At 34.3% G+C, this 22650-nt stretch overlaps 1 protein-coding gene across 5 annotated transcripts in view; it reads right to left on the bottom strand.

The window, feature by feature from the left end:
- The window catches only part of LRP1B (LDL receptor related protein 1B), a 587100-nt gene that overhangs the window by 75555 nt on the left and 488895 nt on the right, over positions 1-22650 (bottom strand). For all 5 annotated transcript variants that reach the window (XM_052675647.1, XM_052675649.1, XM_052675650.1 and 2 more), the window contains 12 exons: positions 21513-21632; positions 20784-20912; positions 19758-19880; positions 19498-19638; positions 18191-18378; positions 17278-17461; positions 15180-15265; positions 11481-11603; positions 10542-10723; positions 9890-10089; positions 1455-1643; positions 568-716 (listed from right to left, as the gene is read on the bottom strand). In XM_052675647.1, the coding sequence (XP_052531607.1) occupies positions 568-716; positions 1455-1643; positions 9890-10089; positions 10542-10723; positions 11481-11603; positions 15180-15265; positions 17278-17461; positions 18191-18378; positions 19498-19638; positions 19758-19880; positions 20784-20912; positions 21513-21632 (1814 nt within the window). The remainder of the gene's footprint in view (positions 1-567; positions 717-1454; positions 1644-9889; positions 10090-10541; positions 10724-11480; positions 11604-15179; positions 15266-17277; positions 17462-18190; positions 18379-19497; positions 19639-19757; positions 19881-20783; positions 20913-21512; positions 21633-22650) is intronic.

Below are 22650 nucleotides of genomic sequence, written 5' to 3'. Positions count from 1 at the left end.
CATTTAAGCACCTGTTTATCTGCTCTACAGAATATGTGCCTGAAGTTGCAGGAAATCACCTTGCACACATAACTCAGTGTTTTAATTGATACAATTGTTAAGTAATTGCACATCCTACCATTTCTGTTTCAGCTACTGGATTGTTTCTACTGTAACCATTATTCCGTTATTTAATTATCTACCTACTGAATTGAGCTCCTCTTTTTTTTTTTTTTTCCTATTTGTGTAATGAATGCTCATTCATGTATACTTTCAAATCATTCTGTAATCTATTTTAAGTATTTCATATAAATGCTTTACAAAGCAATTTGATAAATTTATTAGCTTTATCTTTTCTAATAACTGGAAGAAACACATTTAGAAGAGAACAAGCTCTACACTCTCTAGAAGAAAAAAAGGCAATTGCAATTTTATTTTCAACAAATAATCACGAAGATGAAACACCTTCAATACCTCCAACACTTACCTAGACTTCAGCTCCTTTGACAAGAGCTTCCATATTTCACCAGCATTCATTATTTAAAAGCAGGTGAGAACACAGTAAAATGAATATACATATGCACTTACCTGACTGGCAGTGCAGTTTGATAAGCATGTCTTGTTATCTGCAGCAAGGTAGAAGTTAGTGGGACAGGCACATGTATGCATCTTGCCAGGGGCTAAAAGACATAAATGACTGCAACCACCATTGTTTACTGTGCACATATGTTTAGACACTGTGGATAGAATAGGAAAAGAATATCAGAGCGTATTATTTCTGTTTACTTCGGAGTATTTGCTTCACAGAAAAAATTATATTACACACATTAGTTTTAAAATGGAAAATGTTACAAAATCCCTTTCTTTTTGCCTTTAAGCTATTTTTTTCTTTTGTGTGCAGCAATTATCACAAAGGATGCACATTCAGTAATGAAACAATGAGAGGAAGAAAAAAGAACTTAAAAAAAGATATGTAATAATGAGAAAAAAAATCAGCTCATCTGGGTCAAGTGCCAGACTGCATTCACCTAGAATTCCAGTAGACAGACATTAGATCAGGTGAACCTACACTCTCAGACATTTTCTCAATCTCAGGCTTCTAAACAACAGTATTCTTCTGTATTATTAACACTCTTCCCAATAATAATGCTAAATGTCTTCATGACACACTTTTGTGATCTTTATAACTGGTGACTCGGACTCTAACACAACTTTACAATTCTGTAATTCCAATCAGTATCTATAAAACTCATAGGATATCTCATCACTGAACAAGTCATAGCATTTATTTAATAACAGATATACTTACAACATTAATCACAGATTTATATTTTAAAATGTCTACTCAAAGACATCTAAAACTCAAAATAATGCAGAAAAAAATAAACTGTTGATAAATAATCTTCAGTTAATTTAGCAATTGGCTTCTATGTGAAATGCATCAATGTGCGGAACAGAAGATATGGAATAATTACCATCAGGTTGCCTGTAAGAATGATACACCTGTATATCAGTTATGGTATGCCAGGAGTTAATTAGCAACAGTCTGTCTAATCCAGAGGTTTTGTGGGCACGGTTGAGTGATTTGGTTTTCCCATCTGTCCAATAGATGTAGTCTTCAAACAACGTTAGTGCAATCACCCCTGGAATATCTTGATTAGGGACTGTAAGAAGAAATGCTAAGATTAATGTTCACATTTGGAAGACTGCCAACTAAAATATTCCATACTGCATGGGTTGACAGATACAACTGCTACACAATGTCTGGAGAATAGATGTCATAACAATGTGTCAAGATTAAAACGTTCTCTATTACCAATTATGAGAAAGATGAATGGGGATACACGCGCTCTGTTTGCTTGGAATCAGTCAGCCCAATCAGTGTTAAGGAAATGAAAGAATTTCAGTTAACAAAAATCACCTCCAGATTCTAAGCCAATCAGATATCAAGTTTCAAAGTAGGACAAAACTTAAGTATACCTTAACCCACCTCTTACAGAAGATGAAAAGTTATTAGAAAAACACAAAACAATGTATATATATACAGATGCATTGCATTCTATAATATTTATGACAATTACTAACATTTCATTTTGGGAAAATATGCTGCCAAGTTAAACAGCATTGCATTAAGCATAACAGTATTAAGAGGGCTTATTGCTTATTCCTAGCAGAAAAAGTATACAATAAAAAAAAATACATAAACTGCTAATACACTTTTATCATAGAATTACAATATCACAAACTAATAAGTCAACATCATTTCAGAAAGGAAGAAAAGAAAAAAGGGAGAAAAAGCTTAATGATGTCCTTCTTTGTACTGTATACTTGGAATATTTGTTCTTGGCAAACCTAAACTGAATTCTATTTTTTTTTTTAAACGGCATACAATTGTAGTCCTAAATGCCACAGGAGAACACGTGACCACAATGTTCAATTTGTAAATTATGGTCTTTTAACACTGATTTACTCCAGTTACAGATAAGACAAATTAGAGAAGGTGCATCTGTTATTTTAACACTGATTTCTTAGATGAAAATGCTTGGAACTTGTTGGCATGGCAAATCGAAAATTCCTGCTGAAGCATTTCATAGTTCACTGACAATTGATGACCAATACTTTGTAGATGGAATAAGAATTTTAAAAAATTCTCTCTTGCTCACATAGTGAACTCCAGTGTAACGTATGCAAACCTTGCTTCTTAGACCATAGATTATTTTCCCTTCCTTGTATGATTGCACATGCAGTAACCATCCAACAAGAAGAACAGGATTTTTTTTTCTTTTTCTTTTCTTTTTTTTTTTTAAAGGAGCTTCACAACATTTCTGAAAAACGAGTGAAAGTGCAATTATACAAAAGAAAAGTCAATTTTGGCATTTATGTCACGTGCAACATTGGTATGGATTCCTAAATATTTCGGTATCCTCAAGAAAAGCATTCCATATATGCAGAAACGTTGTGAAAACTTCTGAAAACAGAAGCGAATCATTCTCAATGTCAATTCTTGCTAAGTTTTTCTTAGCAATGAAATAAAGAGTTCTTGAAGTATTATTATTCTTAGATTTGTCATCAAAGTAACGAGCCAAGCAAACACAAGAAAGGAAGAATAAAATGTGTAAGTAAGGGCATCTCCATTATTTTCCTAAGTCTGATATTTTCTAATGAAGAGGACTGATCAAAATATGATACAAGCAAAACATCCCAGACTCTGGAAAACACCCAGTGCCTGGAGCAGAGTTCACCTGTCCAATGAAAAAAGAAAACTATATGCTTATCACCTAATTACATCAGCTGCTTGCATATTAATTTTATCTCTACTCTGCTCTGGAGTGAACTGAACAACTCCTTTGGTGGGGAGAATTATCTACAGATTAGATAGCAATACAGAGCTGCACAGTATGATGCATCCAGCAACAAAAACTGGAATAAACACATTATTCCACATCTAGGCACAACAGAGACTAAGAAGTCAAATGTTGGTCATTGTTACTCTTTGTGTTACTTCATTTAACATAAGATTTGTTCACTTAAGATTTTCCTTGAAGCTTCTGGAGAGATTCTTCAAACTTTACATCTTTATAACGCTGAGTTAAGCTTAATGCTGTTTCAGCAAAGGGAAATTTCACTAGTTTTAAATTAAAAAATGAATGATGTTTAAAGCGCCTCAGCATAATTATTAATTGGGAATACTAATTATCATATCCTATGCTTATGGCTAGATTACTGTAATTAATTAAGGAAGTGCAGAATTTACACATTAATGTCATTTGGATGAAGGAAATTATAACTCTGAAGGATGAGTTCATCAAAACCTGTGTGTATGCATGCTATGTGGAAGAAATGGCTTTTGCTTTCAATCACTATCTAGTAAGAAGAACTGGACTACTGTGTGGCCACTCAGGCGGTTATTTCACTGAAATTAATTCTTCCAGCTCATTCATCATGCTATGATATTTATTATGTGATTATGAGTAAATCTGGGCACAATCTACCATGCTGCCTTTACGTACTGAGACTTAGATACATTAAACTCAGCATTTTTTAAATGTTAGGTAGATTGTAAGTATTTACTATGGAAAATTTTCTTGTAGCCCTTGAGTCACAGGGTTGTATTCCCCACTGATCGTAAAGGACATCTTCTAATTTGAAATACAAACTGTACTGACAGAAGAAGCTGCAAGGAACTGCCCTATCCATGAAGCCTCTATCTTACTTAAGTCTGAAGACGCAACTGTTTGTATAAATTATGACCCTTGCTTCTGACATCAAATTGAAGATGCCACAGATACCATTCCATTTTTCTATATTTTCAAAAATGTGCTTTTCAATACGTCTATATTCTCTTACTCTGATCACAGTCAAGAATGAACCCAAAATAAATGGGCATGTAAAAGCCTTAATGCACATGAAGATTTACGTGAGAAAATTGTCTTGATTTGGTCTTCTGTAGTACTCCCTTCTAATGAAAAATATCTGTAGCAGTCATCTTCTTTTTGGGTATTCACTCATTACAAATAAATGCCATATCCTGAGTACACATACGTGAGAAAATGCTTACTTGCCTTTCTAGATTGTCATAAGACAAATTCAGATATTTGGGTGTACAATTAATTTTAGCTTAAATGGATTATGCACACATCAGAATCTAAAAATTCCTTTAGCATTTGATATAATATAAACAATGGAATATCAGCACTGTTGATGTGCAAGAATTAGGTTATAAAAGTGATATTTCACATCAACTGTGATTGACAAAAAAAAACCAACAAAATTGTGACAGAATTTGTTTTAAGTTCATGGCACAACAGTAAGATAGTCCCTTGTGCTTGTTCTGTGCTTGTGGAGACGTCAGTATTCTAAGCTTTTTAAAATCTCAGGTAATAATTAATGATTTATCATAAACATATATAGTAGAAGAAACACCCTTTTCTTTTTTTTTTTCCCCAGTCTTTCACTTCTAGATAATTTACCTGCTGGTCTAGCTCTTCATAAATGACATACATCTGTTACGTGTTACAATGCTAATTACTACCCTCACAGCATACATTATGGTTTGAATTGCACTTTTAAAAAGGAGAGCAAGACTAATTGCTCACTTTTCTTTAGCAAGCACTGTAAAAATGATTGACTTTCTGCAAATTAAGAATAAAGCCAGGTTAGAGTTGTAATTATTTCCCTGCGTCACCTGTTTGAAAACATTTACTCAAGATGTCTACTTGCAAATCCACTAGTAATATATTCTGTAAAACACTAAAATTACATCAGACCAACATAAGGGTCACTACTTGACCAGCACATTAATGCATGATTTAAACAGCTGTAGATTTTAATGCACATTCATTAGAACTACAGTTCATACACAGAATTAAAATGCAGATCTTCCTCTCACACTGTACATTAATTTTTGTCCCACGGATTTAAGCTGATATGCTCTAAGTTGTACAGATCATGATAACACCTCTTTTTGGCTTGTTTGAACTACATATTCTTCATATTTCTGGAGTATTTTTATATAAGCATAGAAATGTATGTATGATTTCAGAGATGAAAATAATGCTACCTGGGATTTTTAACTACAAAATTCAATATAGCCATAAACTAACACAGACATTATCAGTAAATACCCATTAATTCTTGAACGTATATATAGAAAAAATATTTTCAGAGGTTTATAATTTAATGAAATTTGTGCAAATCAAGGCAACAACAACTGGAAGTTTCAGAAACCAAACTGTTGACAATCATCATAAACTGGTCTGCATGAACAGGAGAATGGGGAAACTTAAGAGTAATGGAATTGTGTGAATTTAATATAGGGGAATTTGTCACTTTTCCTCAATAGTAACCTTTAAGTAAAAGGAATACAATATAATAAAATAATCAGATTTAGGAAGACGCATGGAGAATTTTATCTGAACAATTATGAATACCAAATATGTAATCAAATAGCAGATGTCAAACAACTATGAGTTCGTGCTAATATCAGATGCAGCTTTGATGAGTAGAACCATAGATGCCAAAAAAGCTGGAAAAAAATCAGTTGCTATATTAGAACTGTCATTTATCTGTCATCTCAGGTTAAAAGTTTTCAGATTTTTCTAATTTTTCATCTATGAAAACTGCTGTTTAAATCTGGAAGGAATTTAGTTATCTCATCTGTTACACTACTTTTGCACGAGTACAATCCATGAATAACTGGATTCACCCTGCTATAAAACTCAGATGGCACAGTTTAGAATCAGATACAAGTATTCTCTTTTTACCTAGGAGGAGTGCAATTGTTGAAATTACAGATGCTAAAAGGAATAAAGGAGCGTATAATCTCCAAATGCATTTTAATCATTACTTTCAAGTAATACTTTAGAACAGGTGTGAATGCTCAGGTAGAAGCCAATTCTGAAGAACTTTTCAAATTATTATAGTAGAGAAAAGCTTCTCTCTGGTAACTACATTGCAGTTAACACATTCACTTGCAAGTTTTCACTTTGTTTAAAAGTTCAACAAGTCTTCAGTCTTAATTTTTATGCCCCTCCATGATAAAGTAATGAAGTGGTAAACTTTTGCTTTTAGAATATAAAACATGGAACAAGTGGACACTGACAAATTCTAATCTTAGCTTAGAGGAGTTTCTGTACTTCCTCAGCTGGACTATCAAACCCAATCTCTGTTGTTTCATTACACTGAAATTTTGTCTTCTAATAGTGAAACTGAAAAATAGTAAGCATCTCTGTATATTCAGACTTTGGAAGGATAGGAAAACCTGCATGAGGCAATCAGATAGCTAGGAAATGACAAAGTTTCCATCTCCTTTGGGCAAAGGGAACCAAAAGCAGCTGTTAAGTCAGTCAAATTCTTGAATACTTTTCTTTTTTTCTTTAAGCTTACAGAAGTAAAACAGCTTAGTGCTTAGCCAGATTAGTGCTTCAATGCTTGCTTAATCATTTACTGTGCATAACATTTGTGACTAAGCTCTAAAGACTGTTTACATAATCACGCATTAAACTTCAAATAGATAAGCAAGGTCATTCCTGCCCCTAGTGCCAAGAAGAGCTCCCAAGCAGTGTAAGATTTCTGGCCTAGTTATCATGTTTTCCAAGTTCCTGCTAGGACTCTCTTTACAATTATAAAAGCTCACTTCTCTATTGAAATGCTGAGGAATTTTACAAAAGAAAAGCAGCAGATATTCTCTTTTCTTGAAAAAATAAATGCAAAAATGTTACAAATCACACCCTAAATTTCCAAAATGCAAGTAAATAGCAGCTGCATGAAAAAGCAGTGTTTACACACACTGTATCAAAAGATTGCTTAATACTGTCCTGTCTGTCCTTAAGACGCTTCGAGCACAAAGTACTTAAAGCTGCAAAAATCTCTTCACAATATGTTAAGATTTAAGATTCACCCATTCCACCAAGAGATTTGGTGGATCTTGTGGAGTCACCGTGACTTTTTTCTCACACATTCTGTAATGAGCAATTTAAGATCAAAACAGTGTATTCTCAGAACAAGAAAACAAACAAAAAAACCTCACACTAAAATAGTTGTATCCTCAAAAGGCATAGAAAATGGTAGGAAAAGAAACCCCAACAACTTAGCTTACAATAACTGCCACTTCAGACTGCATTGCTCACACTACCCATTTAGACTTTTATCAGCTCTGTGAGCATGTATTTGTGCTCATCATACTTGTGCCCTGATCCTTCCTCTGCATTTGAAAGTATGGACAATAGAAAAAGCTCAAGCATTCACCTTCACAATAAAAAGTGCTTTAGAATGACAGAAGAAAAACAGACCATAACGTCCATGTGAACAATACGTCTTCAAGGGACACAGTCATCGCAAGCCATGAAACTCATTTTTCTTAAGTGCTTATTGACAGCAATTACAGTTTATTGTATTAAAAAGCTAGAAGAGATCACTATGTTTTACTTCCTTTAAAAGCCAGTCTCTGAACTTTGTCGAGTTTCCCTTATTAAGACAATTCAATTGCGATAGTCAACTTTTATCTTCTAGAATTGTTCCTAGTTCTGTCTAGAAGCACTAAGACATGAAACATTTATGTGGAAAAGGGGAAAAAAAGATTCTGATTAAACATAAATTGATCATTATATGGTGTAGATCTACAGAACTCCCAAATCACTCTTTGGAGTGCCTACAGATACTGCTGATCCATTTCAGAGGCCAAGAATCCCATCCTATGTTAAATTCACAATACATTTTTCTACAACTTGATTTTGATTTGATAGTTTGATAGGCTTATCATCCTATGGACAGTCCAGAAAGACTTGACTTCTAACACTTTCACTGTAATACTCAGGGAGTCAGACATTCTCCCTTAAGAATTCATAAATGCATTCAACTATCTAAAACTGGTGATGGTGTTGCTAGAAGTGAAGCTGATCACCAGCTGTATTTGTCACAAATTTGAGTTCATGTACTTTCTGGGGAAGAGGCTAACTCTATGAATATAAAAGCAAGTGATGTTGATTGCATTCATTTGGGCGAGGGAAAGTCACAGGGACATGAAAGACAGTATAGCTGGAATTTTGTAGTTATCTCCTGAAATCAACTGGACATTTACTGAGAAAGAAAAGTTCTGAAGCACAGGCTGAAAGAGAAAACCGATAAAGATGTGATGCCTGCCTGTTAGGTGTGGCCATTACTTCTTTCTCTTGAAAGATACACAAAGTACAAGAGGGCAATCATATAACAATTACATAGCAGGACAGCAGCACGTGAAATAACTTCAAGAGTATGGAGCCTTGTTTACTCTGTCAGAAAAAATAGACGGTTAGCCTGAAGACAGAGGATGTTTGGACAAGTATTGCTTAGCTAATCAGGTTAGCACCATCAAACCATCCTTGTTTCCTATCAAGATCAACAGGAATGCTTACAGCTTTCATAGTTATTGCTGTACTCTCTGCAATCCAGCATTTCAAAAATCTGTCAAATTTTTTATTTCCCCACTTGTAACTTGCTCTTCGTGAGCACAAGAACTAGACAATCTTTTTTGCTATTTTTCATCTCAGAGCAAATTTCCAGTCTGGAAGTCTGGCTCAGAGAAAACCTGGAAGCACTGACTAAAAGAGAAAAGCCCCCAAATAGAAGAGTTTTACCAGGATAACAGCAGTTCCAAAGTTTGGGTAATGCTTGTGAAAGGGAGCTCAAATAATAGTTTCATCTGAGCAGAAAAAAACACTCAAAAATAATACTAAGTATTCCATATATTTGAATTAATGTGTAAGACTATACCATAATTATAGCACGTTGAATATGAGAAGCACTCATCACAGCATAACGCATCTGTTAAAAAACTTTATAGGTAAAAGATACTATCTTTTTAATTACCTGTTAGATAAGAAGGTGAACACAAGAATAAAAATTAGCTCATCATACAAGTATTTCAGAAGTTATTATTCTATCCATCTACCAAGAAAGCCCCAAATTACACTTCTAATGCTAGTCTGTTCAATTATTTGTGCTGAGCAAACTTTCCTGGCTTTCCCAGGCTGGAAAAAAACTCTGCTTTTAGCCATAATGTAATACATGGAATCAGGAAATCTCCCTTCCAGTTTCAACAGTCAAGTTTATAACTTGGTCAAGAACACATGTAACAAGTATACTCGAGTACAAAATCAGCAGAGCAGTCAATTTTGATGAGTCTGTTCTTACAGTTTCTGATTCATTTGACTTTTTTTTCTTTGAACATATTTGAAAGGTGGAATGCATGTTTAAAAATTATTTCTACTCGCAATAAGAAATTAATATGAAAAACTGCTTTTAAAATGCTGGTAAGAAGGGAAAAATATAAAAAAAGATTGCAAAAAAAAAAAATTTTACAATGCAGTCTAAGTAACAAAGCAACAATTTGAAAGTTACCAAACTAACAAGAAACAGTTGCAGTTTGACCAACCTTTATGTCTATGAGATCCATCCATGTCAGAAAATTCGATGTGATTTTCATCAGCCCAATACAGTCTGTGGTTGACATAGTCTATTGTAAGTGCCATAGGTCTAGATATTTGTGTTTCTATGACAACAGTTTGACTGGAGCCATCCATACCAACACGACCAATGTGAGGATACTCACAGCAATCAATCCAGTACAAGTATCTAAAAAAAAAAAAAACAACAACAAAATACAACATTTGCTTGGTTAGAGAAGCAAAAGTAATGGTACATAATTTAGTTGACTTCAAGAATATGTTGGTAATTATTCCATGACCTTTCCATTTTCTACATAGCTTTGGACATTCCACAACTACCTGTAACAAATATACAGGGTTTGAACAGTCCTGATGTTAGACGAGCTTGTAAGCAACTCACTATGAACTAATAACAAGTGCATTTAAATTGCTTAGGCTTGATAACTTGATGTACTGCTGAGATTGGGCTTTGTGAATCTTACATCCTACACAGATGTTGACACAATCAAACTTACCACAAATGTTGTAATTTTTTTTAAAAATAATAATAAAAAAAGGCAAAAAAAACCAAACCAAACCAAAACCAAAACAACAACACATGACAAAACCTTGAATCACTGCTAAACAGTTGCTTCATACCCAGCTTGTGGATCTAAGGAGAGATCTCTAGGAAACTTCACTCTTTTGCTCACAAGGACAGTAGGGTATAAGCCATTCACTTTAGATACTTCAATAATTCTCTTTTCAGTATCAGACCAATACAGATTCTTTCCAATCCAATCGACAGCCAATGCATTGGGAACAGCTGTATTGTGGACTACCTAGAAAAGCAAAAATTACAAAAATCTATTGAGGCTAAATCCAGGCCAAATTTCTCAAATAGAAAACACAAACTTTTCATGAAAATTAAATGCACTGATTATCAATATTTCCTCTCTGTATACTGAATACTGTATACTGTACCAGTGTGAACAAAATTCACAGGGTATGTTACCACTCATTTGTCCCTTGTTTAAGAAAAAGGTCAGAAGGGTGGAAGTGAGGAATTCCTTAGTGCGTAACACAAGTTCAAAAAAAAAAAAAAGTATATATATATGCTTAATAGTGGATTTGTGAACTTATTCCAATATAGAAGCAGATTAGAGAGGCACAGTTTTTTTGGTTTTTTTTTTTTTTTTCAGGATCATTCATAAAGACTGAGTTATTTTCATTGCCTCACTTCCTCTTCAGTGAGAAACCTAAACTGAAAATCAAGAAAAACTGTATACAAAGAAATAATAGATCAGTACATTTACCAAGCCTACCTATTTACACATCTTTATTTCTTTGGCTTGCTGTAAGCCCCACTGAAGTAAAAATTGAGTCAACTGTCAAGTCATACAGAACTTAGCTGATAAATGCAGTCCTCTTAGTTCCTACGCCTACGTCAGACAAGTTCCAAATGAATTTCAATTTTACTATAACTTGCTAGATTAAAGGTATACTCATACCTTATTTCACAATGTAGGTCACCACCATGAATTTCCCTACATACTGAAAAATGTAATTCTAATATTGACATTATAAATCAGCAGTTACCTTGATATCACTTCCATTCAAACACATTCTGTTTATCCTACTTCCATTTGGTCTGCTGGAATCAATCCAGTAGATGAACTCTTCTCTATAGTCAAAGTCTATTGCAATCACATTGTTCAGTCCCTAAAAAACAGGGATAAACAAAATAAAATCAAGTCCACTTATTCAAGTAAGTATGAATATAGAATATTTGATAACATTCAGAATGCAAATTATGCTGCATTTTACTGCTATTTTTGAGTACCTCTCCTTAATGTACATTACTTCTAAACGATCAGAATAAGATAAAACTTATAACAGAAAAAAAATGTGGTGACAAATAACTATTGCATCTCAAAAGAAACAGGTGCCTTCAAACTAAATGAAGATACGACATTTCCAATTTCTAAAAATAAAATGAATTTTTCAATAAATACTTATATTTTGCTAAATCTTTTTTTTTTAATTACTACCTTTGGCATTACTTTGGCAAACTATGGGAAAAAAACCCAAACACTGTACCACCATTTCCATCTAATCTAAGCACTAGAATATTATTTCACTAAGGAATGGATGTAAAATATTCTTCTATACAGAAACGTCAGCTCTTTGGAAAATGAGAGTATATTCATTTTGTGACACTAAAATCAGAAATAGCATAACGTTTACCATCTTTTGTAGTTACTTCTTATTATTAATAAAAATGAATTGGGAATTAGGAACTGTAATGTCAGAAAGTGTGAATTTTAATTCCGGGATAAGAAGGTTTAAAGTTCTCAGATGCTAGACTATAAAACACACACATACGTATATTTGTAGTTTATACAAAAAAGTATAAAAGTTAGAGATTTGGCAGGCATTTGGATGTCTCTTGTGACTCCAGTTACCAAGCCAATACATCAAAGAGTGGTGATCATAGTTGAGGTAATCCTATAGGCTGGAAAGAGTAGCTTGGTGGCTTTTCATCCCAAATAGCAGGTAAGAAGCAGGTATTACTTTCAAATGATGACCCTCGTTTCCTTATCTGAGAATAAAAAAGCCTTGCCTTATAATCTGCTTAGCATGCTGACTTGTAGTGAAATCACAGTTAATATTACACAAAGATGTTGTTATCAATCAATGATGAAACAGCAATAGTAAAAAGCTTGCATTTTTAGAACCAGAAAATCATTTCATCAGTTCTGTTATCACCCCAATGACCTTCTATTCTCAGGCATATAGGCAACCTCCCTCGTTAATGAAATTCATAGCTGCAGAGGGAATGCTCCAGACTAGCTAACAACAAAGAACAATATTTAATTGCCTAGAAAGTGATATGTAGCTTATCTGCAAACCACAGTGTAATAAGTTAAATCTATCTTTTGAGCAAAACACAGAGGTAAAAAAAGTGATCAGGCAACATAAAAGATCAGTAAATAAAGCCTGAAACAAACCAGTGTTGAAGGACTGCTCATTTTCAAATAATCACATGTCTATGCATGCAGAGTTTTAGTACATAAAACTGGCTGCACTTCTGTCAGTTGTAATCGTGCTGCAAAACAATGGATCTCTCTCTTCCTACTACTACTGAAGCACACGCACCTACAGATAAAGCCTCACTCCAAGTTCTTAACAAAAAAGACCACAAATGAGTGAATACAAAAGTGTATCAAAAATCTATAACATTCTAGAAATCAAAGTCAATAGCTTCTGAAAAATAAGTTTTATATCTTTTAAAATACTGTGTGCACTTCTGAAGTAACAAGCTGATAGATGAATTTGTCTGCCTTCAAGTCTATGGCTGCAAATACTTTCTTTTCGGTCAGCTTAGCTCCAATACTTTTCATAAAATCAACTGCAAGTAGAATTGTTTCTGTCTATTTGCAGAGTTCCCTGTCCTGACCACATCTTCTCTTCCTGCTCTGGATAGCTCTTTAAAGTCCTCCTTCCATTATTCTTTGTCTTTTTTTTGTCTTTTTTTGTTTGTTTGTTTGTTTGTTTTTGTTTTTGTTTTTTGTTTAGACTGATTTTAGAAGAAATGGTGAAATTTTTAGATGACATCAGCTGTCATCTGTTATGTGTAACACACCATGTTCTAGTCCAAAATTTGTAATCCCCTCAGTGCCCTAATGCAAAAATAAGAGGTAAATAGTATGTAAATTACTAACAACAAAGAGTCTGTCTACTTTGCCTATGGATTTTGATGACTACAAGTGAAGGAAATGGAAGGCAAAGAGTATATGTGAAACATAATCCAAACAGTTGACCTGTTTATGTACATTTGGATGAAAAAAAATGAGAGTAAAAGGCTGATGCATAACAACTCAGAGAAGACTGAACAAACTCCTTTCAGCTCCTCTACTCTGAGTTTATATGAGCAATTGTTAGAATGACAAAGCAGAGATCAAATGCACAGAGAAGGGCGGTTTTGCTCCTTTGCCAGAGGAGCTCTGGTATTTGCCTTCATCTAGCAGATACCTAAGGGTTAGAGCTGATTCATCATACCAACACAGGGACAAAAAGACATCCTCATGAGGAAGACAGCTCACCTGTTATGCTGGTATAGCTCCCTCTTCAGCTTTCAAATCTATGTATTTTTCAAAAATGTCTTACATATGAGATCAAAGGTTTCAAAAGCTGAAGTATACATTAGACTAGTAAATTGATATGATACGGAAACCACAGATTCTCTTCAATGGCTGGAGCTATGTTGCTTCTAATGCAGTGAAAAAGGAGTTCATTAAATTCAAGACTGATGAAGTGCTAAGCCAATGTGTCAGCACCAAACAAAGGAAATTGACTGTTGCTCCCCTCTTCTCACAAGCTGCTAGCAATAGATATACCAGCAAAAGAGGAGAGTCAGTGAGATGCAAATGAGAAGCCATCACAAAGATTTCAGAAGAACAAACAGACAAAATGCTTGCTATGCTTAAATAAATTCAAATGATTAATGCAAGGTGATTAATTGTGCAATTACTGTTCTGAAAACCTCAACACCTCTCGTGACGTTAAGATGCACTGCTTACTGACACAAAAAGTCATAAAGAGCCTAATGCTATTGACTGGCACAACTGATTTTCAAGTCTGCTTCAATTGTAATATTAATATTGAAGAAAATAGATGCTTTCCTTAAAACATACTTTTGAACTTGAATCTGTGGTAAGTAACTACACTTAGGTGAAGCATACAAGCAGAGCAGAAACTGCTAAATTGATAGCTCTGTACTTACTAGGCAACTGGGTAACTATTTTGGTAGATATTTTCAAATAGCAGGGTTTTTTGCATAATAATTTAGAACAATTACACACACAAAAACAGGTTTAGCCAAGGATACATGTTCATGCATTGTAATACTGCAAATATTGGAATTGTGTTAATCTAAATAAAAAAGCAGATTTGGATTCTGACAGTAATTAGCCCAAACAATACATGGCCATATATGTGTGAATATACTTGGAAAGAAAATATAAAAATTGTTCAAAATACATTGCAGTGGAAGAGGACCACAAATAACAATTTTTGATAGAATCAGAATGACTGACAAAACAACTGCCTGAGCCTTAATCATTGACAACTCAAATAAGATAGTCAATTTATTTATTTATTCCAAACTGTAAAAGTATTGCAGTTGTTCTGTGTTGCATACAGTGCCAATTGGAGGATGATATCCCTGTCAGTCGCATACGTTAAATAAGAATAAAAGTATGGAGTTAAACTTAGAGCATGGTACTATGATTATACCTGTTTCAACAAAGTGTAGTTGGATCCATCAGTGCTAATTTTTCTTATTTCATGATGATCAGCCAGAATTAAGAAAGGTTCCTCATCTAAACCCCGGGAGAAAGAATATATTAGACTAGCTTTTACGTTAATTTATGGAAAAATCAGGAATACAATGCTGAAATAGAGGTGGTTTGAAAAATAAATGTTACATGCTCTGATCAATGTTATGGATGAAAGAAATATTTAAAACATTCAAATGTTCCAAGAAAGATCAATGATGCAGTATAAAAATGAACCAGGCAATCAATTAGTATATCTTTGAACATAATTTAATTTTTTTGCATTTGTAATATGGGAACCATACTATTTTATGCTAATTTAATGCCAGAGATTAAATTTGAAATAAATTTCATGCCACTTGTCTTCATCTGAACACTTTCAAATGATCACTAAGACGCTATTTTATTTTTCTGTTGCAAAGCAAACATGTTTTGAACATAGCTTTTTGAGACTTCAATACCCGAAACATTCTACACATAACTAAACAGAGCTATATGGACATCATGTGGTTTTCCAATTCTGAACTCAAGCCAGATTTGGCTTTTTTTGTTTAATCCCAGATTTCTAGTTTATTAAACAATAATCCTTCAGATACTCAATTACGCCATCACTCTGAAACATCTCTGAAACTGGCACGTGTAGTAATAAAAATTAAGGAAAAAAAAAAGTGTCTTATTTTCGCTCTGTTAACAGACTGATGTACCAAAAAAATATTAATAGGAAGCGTATTTAAGACTCGCACCTACAACTTAGATATTATGATTGGGATGTTATGTGCTGTCCATCCTGCTCTGCTGTTGTTCAAAATACCTTATCCCACCTTACCCACATGCTTAACTCCTAAGACATTCATCATTTCATAACAGAACTGAGGCATCACCATCAGCACAGACTGTCGGTGGGTTGTGGAGAAAGCTTGCCAAGGCTCTGCTGTTGTGAAGTCCTCAACTTATGCAACTTATGCAAGAAATTACACATTCACATATTGGCAGCTCCTCTCTACACAACCATCGTTGCCACAGCACAAAAAGTAATAATTTTCATTATTACTTTTCAAGTCCACCATGTTACAACTCCAGTACACAACTATCCCATTATGTGTTCTAGATCCCGCTCGTTTGAGTAGTCTACAGCTTCTCACTGTATGAGTGGCTTGAGGTAAGATTAAAGTGAAAATTTCATCCTCCATCTCTATCTCATCCTGTGCTCTCTGATTACTCAGGGAAGCACCTGGACATTAATTAGAACTAAATGACCTTAGAAGTTCCCTTACAACCCTACCCTAAGGATTCGATAATTCTATGTTCCTATGAACACAAGGGGGGAAACAGATAATCCTGTTTCACATCATTTAGAAAGAAACTACATGGTTTTGTTAAAAAGTAAAGCAAAAATAAGAACTATCAAAATGAATTTTTTTTTTTTTTTTTGGCAAAGCTGGAAGAAGTAGGAGTCTGCTAGAGTAGGAAATAGTCTGTAGTATGAACAAAACCCAGCAGACTAATGGATTTTTGAATTTCTGTTAACATTTTGGTCTTTCACTGATCTAATGAATCCTACTGACTGAAGTATACAAAAATATCAGGGGCATGGAGAGAGGTGTGAAGAAATAAACACCATTACAAATATAATTTGAACTTTACTGTTTATTGCATATGCAAGTGAAGAATTCTATATGCTCCAGGAAAAATAGATTTTGGCCATTTCTGTTATACTTTCCTGTTTCTTTCCTTTTTTGCCATGTACTCATTAAACAAACTGGGAGCTTTCAAGTGCAGTTTAGTAATCTCAAGTAGATGAAATAAAACCTCAGAAATCTTTTACATAAACATAATGCGATAAGTTATTAAGAAGTAAAATTAAGTGATTTTTTAAAACTGTCCTGATAAATGCTTTGAGTACAATACATACTCAAAATAAAACATTACTTTCCTACTATTCATTGAAGTCATGTACTTTGAAGTAACTGCTTATCTTGCACAAAAGACGAGCAAAACACAGCTGGGAGATAAGGAATATCACACATTACAACCATAGGTTAAAAAAAAAGCAATACCTGAAAGGGATTTGCAGCCATTTAGGTTATCAGGCTGTATTTCATACCCATCAGTACACAAGCACTTGTACGTTCCATATGTATTGATGCATTGCTGGCTACAGGGAAATCCAGAAGAACATTCGTCAATATCTGTACACGTTTTGCCATCATCCTTCAGCTGGAATCCAGGCCAGCATTTGCACTGAAAAAAAGAAACCCAAACAAATGCATTCATTTTGAATTACTTACTGACTCTTTATTATCTCCTGAACATGTTAGCATCATAAAGTTCAAGTATCCTCAGTTTTTCACGTAATATTCTAATTGTGTTGCTATTCATACTGTTAGCAGACAGATAAAAGTACATTTCCTCTCAGCTACTGGTGGTGTGATCATAAACATAATTCCCTCTCAAATAACCCTCCCGTTAGAATGATGAATTATTATTCTTCCTTTAAGAAAAAGGCATCTTCTCAAGAATACTAAAAGGATTTGTTCATATGAACAATGAACCCTATTTGGCATTCCTTATTTTCAATTGCATATGTGTTTATTTGGTGAGGTCTATATACAAATTTTTATAATTTTTGCCCAGCAAGGTTGTGAATGCTCCCTCTCTAGAAGCACTCAAGGCTAGGATGGATGGGGCTGTGAGCAACCTATGCTAGAGGGAGGCATCCCTGCCTATAAAAGGGGGTTGGAACTAGATGGTATGAAAGGTCCCTACCAACCCAAACATTCTATGAATCTGTGAATATTTTGAACTGCTGATAACCTCTAAAAATCTGTGTAACAGATACAGTAATGTGAACAAGAACTCTGAAGGTAAGACACTTCATCAGAAGGAGGTAACAGTTTTATTACAACCATGGAAGAGTTAAGAAACAGTTAAGACTTGATGTTGTATTACACCATATTTATAGATACACACCTTGTATCCAACAGGAAGATCCTGACAATCCTGAGAGCAGCCACTAACTTTCTTGCTGAGGCACTCATTAATGTGGCAGCTTTTCTCATCAGAGCCATCGCTACAATCTTCTTTGTTATTACAAACATTACTCTGAGAAATACACTTGCCATTTTTGCACATGAAGGAAGAGCTGTTACATGACTGCTCTGGAAAAGAAAAAAGAGGACACAGCTTTGTGTAGTTGACTAGTATTTAGAATTAATTTTCTCATAGACCAGCTCTAATGTGAGCATGAAAGAGTAAAAACTGAATATTAGCTCCTTACAGGTGGTGATATAAATTCTTTTTATTTTTTAAAGGTTTATTCCTCTGCTGGAAAATGTGTGAAATCTCCTATACAGTTGTTTTCTTTTAATTGAGAAACTCCTACTTGTCTTTGCACAAAATGTAATTCCTGTAAGATTTAGAAAGCATGGCTTCTTTCCCCCGTGAGTGCTATGGTGTTTAGTAACAGGACTGAACATTCTAAAGCATCTCCTTTGCTGATGACATTATTATCTGTTTTTCCCCCGTTTGGAAAACTTAAAGCAACCCATCTTTGACAAATTTGGTCAAAATCAGTCAGCGTATTTATGAGGCTGACCATTTATCTTAGATTACAAAGAGCAAGTTAAAGTGAGGTAACGAAAATTAGAATTCTAATACATGTGTTACGTATCACTTATTCCATGTAATACCAATCAGCGGTACAAAAAGTTACACTAACAACAGTGAACTTTTACTGTCACATAGAACTAGATTTAATTAAAGTTGTCTGTACTTCTTTCAGAGAACTTCCATAATAGATTTTAAAGTTAGATTCGGAAAAATTAAAGGGAGAACTAAAGCTGAAATACAAGATAACTTGAGGGAATTTCCCTCCCGTAACGAATGACTTAGTTTGGAAAAAGATCAGATCATTAAACAGGGAGCAGTGTTAGACACAGCTACAAATTCATGTATCACTGGCTGTACTGTACAAATCCCAAGGCTTTCACAGTTTGTAAAATTCATTTGCAGTTTTTGAGATCATTTGAAAACTCTTCTGTATGTTCATAATATTAAGATCTTCAGTAGAACCGGCAGGAGACTGGTAACAGTCTAACGTACTCCCTAAAGTTTGAAGTTTCAGCAATTATATGAGGTTTATCACAGGTAAGGCATATTACACCAGCAAAAACCTGTGTATTTAAGATATGCAGTTTCACATTTGCCTAACTACAATCCCAAACTACTGTTTCCCAAGAAGAATGGTTAGACAGGTTCTAAAACAATTAAATACGGACCTGAACTTCTGCACTTTTTGTTTATAGGTGCTTCATCAGAATGGTCTGGGCAGTCAAAATCCCCATCACATTGCCACTGGGAGTTTAACAAGCATCTTCCATCAGCACAAGTGAACTCTCCAGGATGACAGCGACGGTATCCTAGAAGTACAGTAATCAGCGATTTCATCCAATAATGACTTTAAAGTAACAACCCTTCCAGAAGGCCCTATATTTAACAGTTTGGAACTTTTCTATTTTCTCTATTTTATTATACTTGCCACATTCCAGTGATTCATCTGATCCATCTCCACAGTCATCATCATGGTCACATACAAACTGTTTTGGAATGCAGATGTTGTTATGGCACGTGAAAGCATTCTCATCACAAGTGTTATTGGGAGCTAAAGAGAATACAGTACATAAAACATAGATGAAATTGGAAAGAATAAGGCAGACAAATTTTCTTACAGATGAATGACAACCAGTTAGCTTCAGTGTATTCAATGTAAATAACTTGTTTCTTATGCAAATCATTACACAAGTAAATGGCAGAATAATGTATTCATCTTAGTAGCAATGAATGAAGAAGATAGCTGGCCTCTCATATAATCCAACGCAAAAAAGTCTCAGAAGCTGATGCTGTCTACAACTTAAGGTCTGCCTCTGAGAAACAAAGTTTGGCAAATAGAGATTTCCTTCCTGCTCCTGAACAGAAGCTCTTTAAAAACCATAAACACACAAAATATATCTCAACCAAAAAGCAATATATCACAATATGGATTCAGTGAAGACACATCTCAGTAATTTTAATCTATACTTTTTTCATATACAGTTATAAAACAAAACCCCTAATTAAACTAGTACTGAACATTTGACAATACAAATGCGTCTCAGAAGACTGAAAGCAATAGTTTGCAGGGTGGGAGATTTGGCATCTGAACAATTAGGGAGAAGAAACTCAGGGTGATACTGTATCTCTGTTTATGATGTACAACTTCTCTCACATGCAGCAGCATTTTCTTCAGGAAATGGACTGTAGTCAACGATCTGCTAATTTTAGTAAACACACTGTATAATATGCATGACGTGACAACTTTCAGCTTGTGTACATCAGTATATATTAACAAAATCTGAAGATATCAGGCTGCTTAAAACATTTAAAGATCCTGCTATGTATGCTCCCTGTGGTTGTACTAACAATTGACAATGCAGAAGTATAACTATAGAAATAAACAACATCTGGATACTGTAAAGGCAAAAGTACCAAGCAAAGAAATACCACACATCTTATCATGCAAACATACCACAGCCTGCTGTAGAGAGTTCATCACTTCCATTTGGACAGTCTCTTTCACCATCACAAAGCCAGTGCTGAGGAACACAGGCATGGGAGCCCAGGCAACTGAATGTCCCTGCTGCACACGTCACTGAACCTGAAAAAATGAGTTGTTGCTAAGAAAATTGTTCTTGGTGTAGTATGGCAAATATATATATGCTAGCTTATATTTTACACTAAAATGTTGGCAATCTATTACATCTCACACTTTCTCATTCTCTGAATTTACTGTAAGGAAATTTAATTTAATGTCATTTATTGTCACTCTCTAACAGAATAACTTTACGAACCAATTCTGGGCTTTATGTTGGGACTGTGTGAATAAAGGAACTATACTCATAAGCCACACAAACCTAACATAACTACACTCTACAGCAATAAGTTAAAGATATTCAGAACTTGCATACACCACGTGTTGTAGTAGTGGGAGAAAGAAAATCTCCAATAATTCCAAATCAAGTAACTCAACATACTGCTTGACTACATATTTTTCTTTTTTTTTTTTAAACAGGATTTTTTCTAAAAATATTGTATCCTAGCATTCATTTCTACTCTTTCGAATTGCTCAATCCATCACTTAATCTTAGTGAAATATACTTGCTATACTTGCTCTCTTCCTGCTACCTTCATGGATCCACTTGGGCTCTTTTTGTATGGATAGTCTCACATGACACAGAGCTAAAATTATTCTACTTACCACAAATAGCATCACTCTCATCTAAACCATTTCCACAGTCATCCTCACCATCACAAGTCCATTGCTTAGAGATGCACTTGTCTGCAGAACAAGCAAACTGATTCCACGAGCAGGATGAATCTAGGAATGACACCAGCCACTTTGTTTTTTAGGTTCAAAACAGCCCTGTGCTCCCAGTAGTTTATCCAAAGAAACCCTCAGCATAGAAATCACCACATTAGTGCTTTCTGTCTGCCCAATTGTAGCATATTAGTATAAGTTGAAAATAATGGCAAATGTCAGTGCTTCCAAATCAGATGGTGGAAATACTCTAAATAAATACTATTATGGTGATCTTTCTGGAAATGGCTGAAGACTCTTTAAGGACAATAGACAAAATTTATATTGTTTTAATTAGTGACAACAGACTTAAGTATTAGCAATAAAAAGAATTTTCACTCATTTAATCTGATTCAAAAATGGAATATTTTAACAACTACCTCAACAAAATGGGTAAGAATTGTCAGTAGGGGAAAAAGATTGACTAAAATTCCTTCTTTATCTCTGAAAAAAATTCATTTGTTTGTTCAACTACAACTGAACTATGGAAATCGTATGTTCTATTAATCCATACAAATATAAAGGCCAGCTTTCACTGTGAACAAAATCAACCTGTACTGCTCCTCAGTTAAGCAGAATTTAGGAACCATAATAGATCTGAGATGGAATGAACCCTTCAAATTTTCAACAATTTATTGCTGTATTTTATTCCCAACAATTTTGTTTGTTACTCTACATAGCTATACCTATACGGCCTCTGATGCAAGAAATGTCTACTTTTATGCCATAAAGGTCTATTTTGTTTACTTTCTGCTACAGATAGAAAATGTTAACATGAACTGATTGTATCTATAAAAATGTTCTAGTGAGGAATTATAAAGAATTGGTGCAGCTGTCAGATCTTAAAGAAACAGAAAAGCCTGTATGAAAATGTCTCTTCAGGAGAAAAAAGAAAATATCAACGGTGCTTTCATTCTACTGTAAGATAGGGAATAAAATACTGAAAAGATTTCTATTTGAAAATTTTGCATGAGAGACCTTTCTTGCTTTACATTCAATCTTTAAGATACATTCACACACGTTCTGTTTTGAAAACGTG

The sequence above is a fragment of the Tympanuchus pallidicinctus genome, unplaced genomic scaffold, assembly GCF_026119805.1.
Source record: "Tympanuchus pallidicinctus isolate F22 unplaced genomic scaffold, pur_lepc_1.0 scaffold15, whole genome shotgun sequence".
In the NCBI taxonomy this organism is placed as follows: Eukaryota; Metazoa; Chordata; class Aves; order Galliformes; family Phasianidae; genus Tympanuchus; species Tympanuchus pallidicinctus.
The sequence above is the reverse complement of the archived record's forward strand: the minus strand, read 5'-3'. Positions and strand labels throughout refer to the sequence as shown.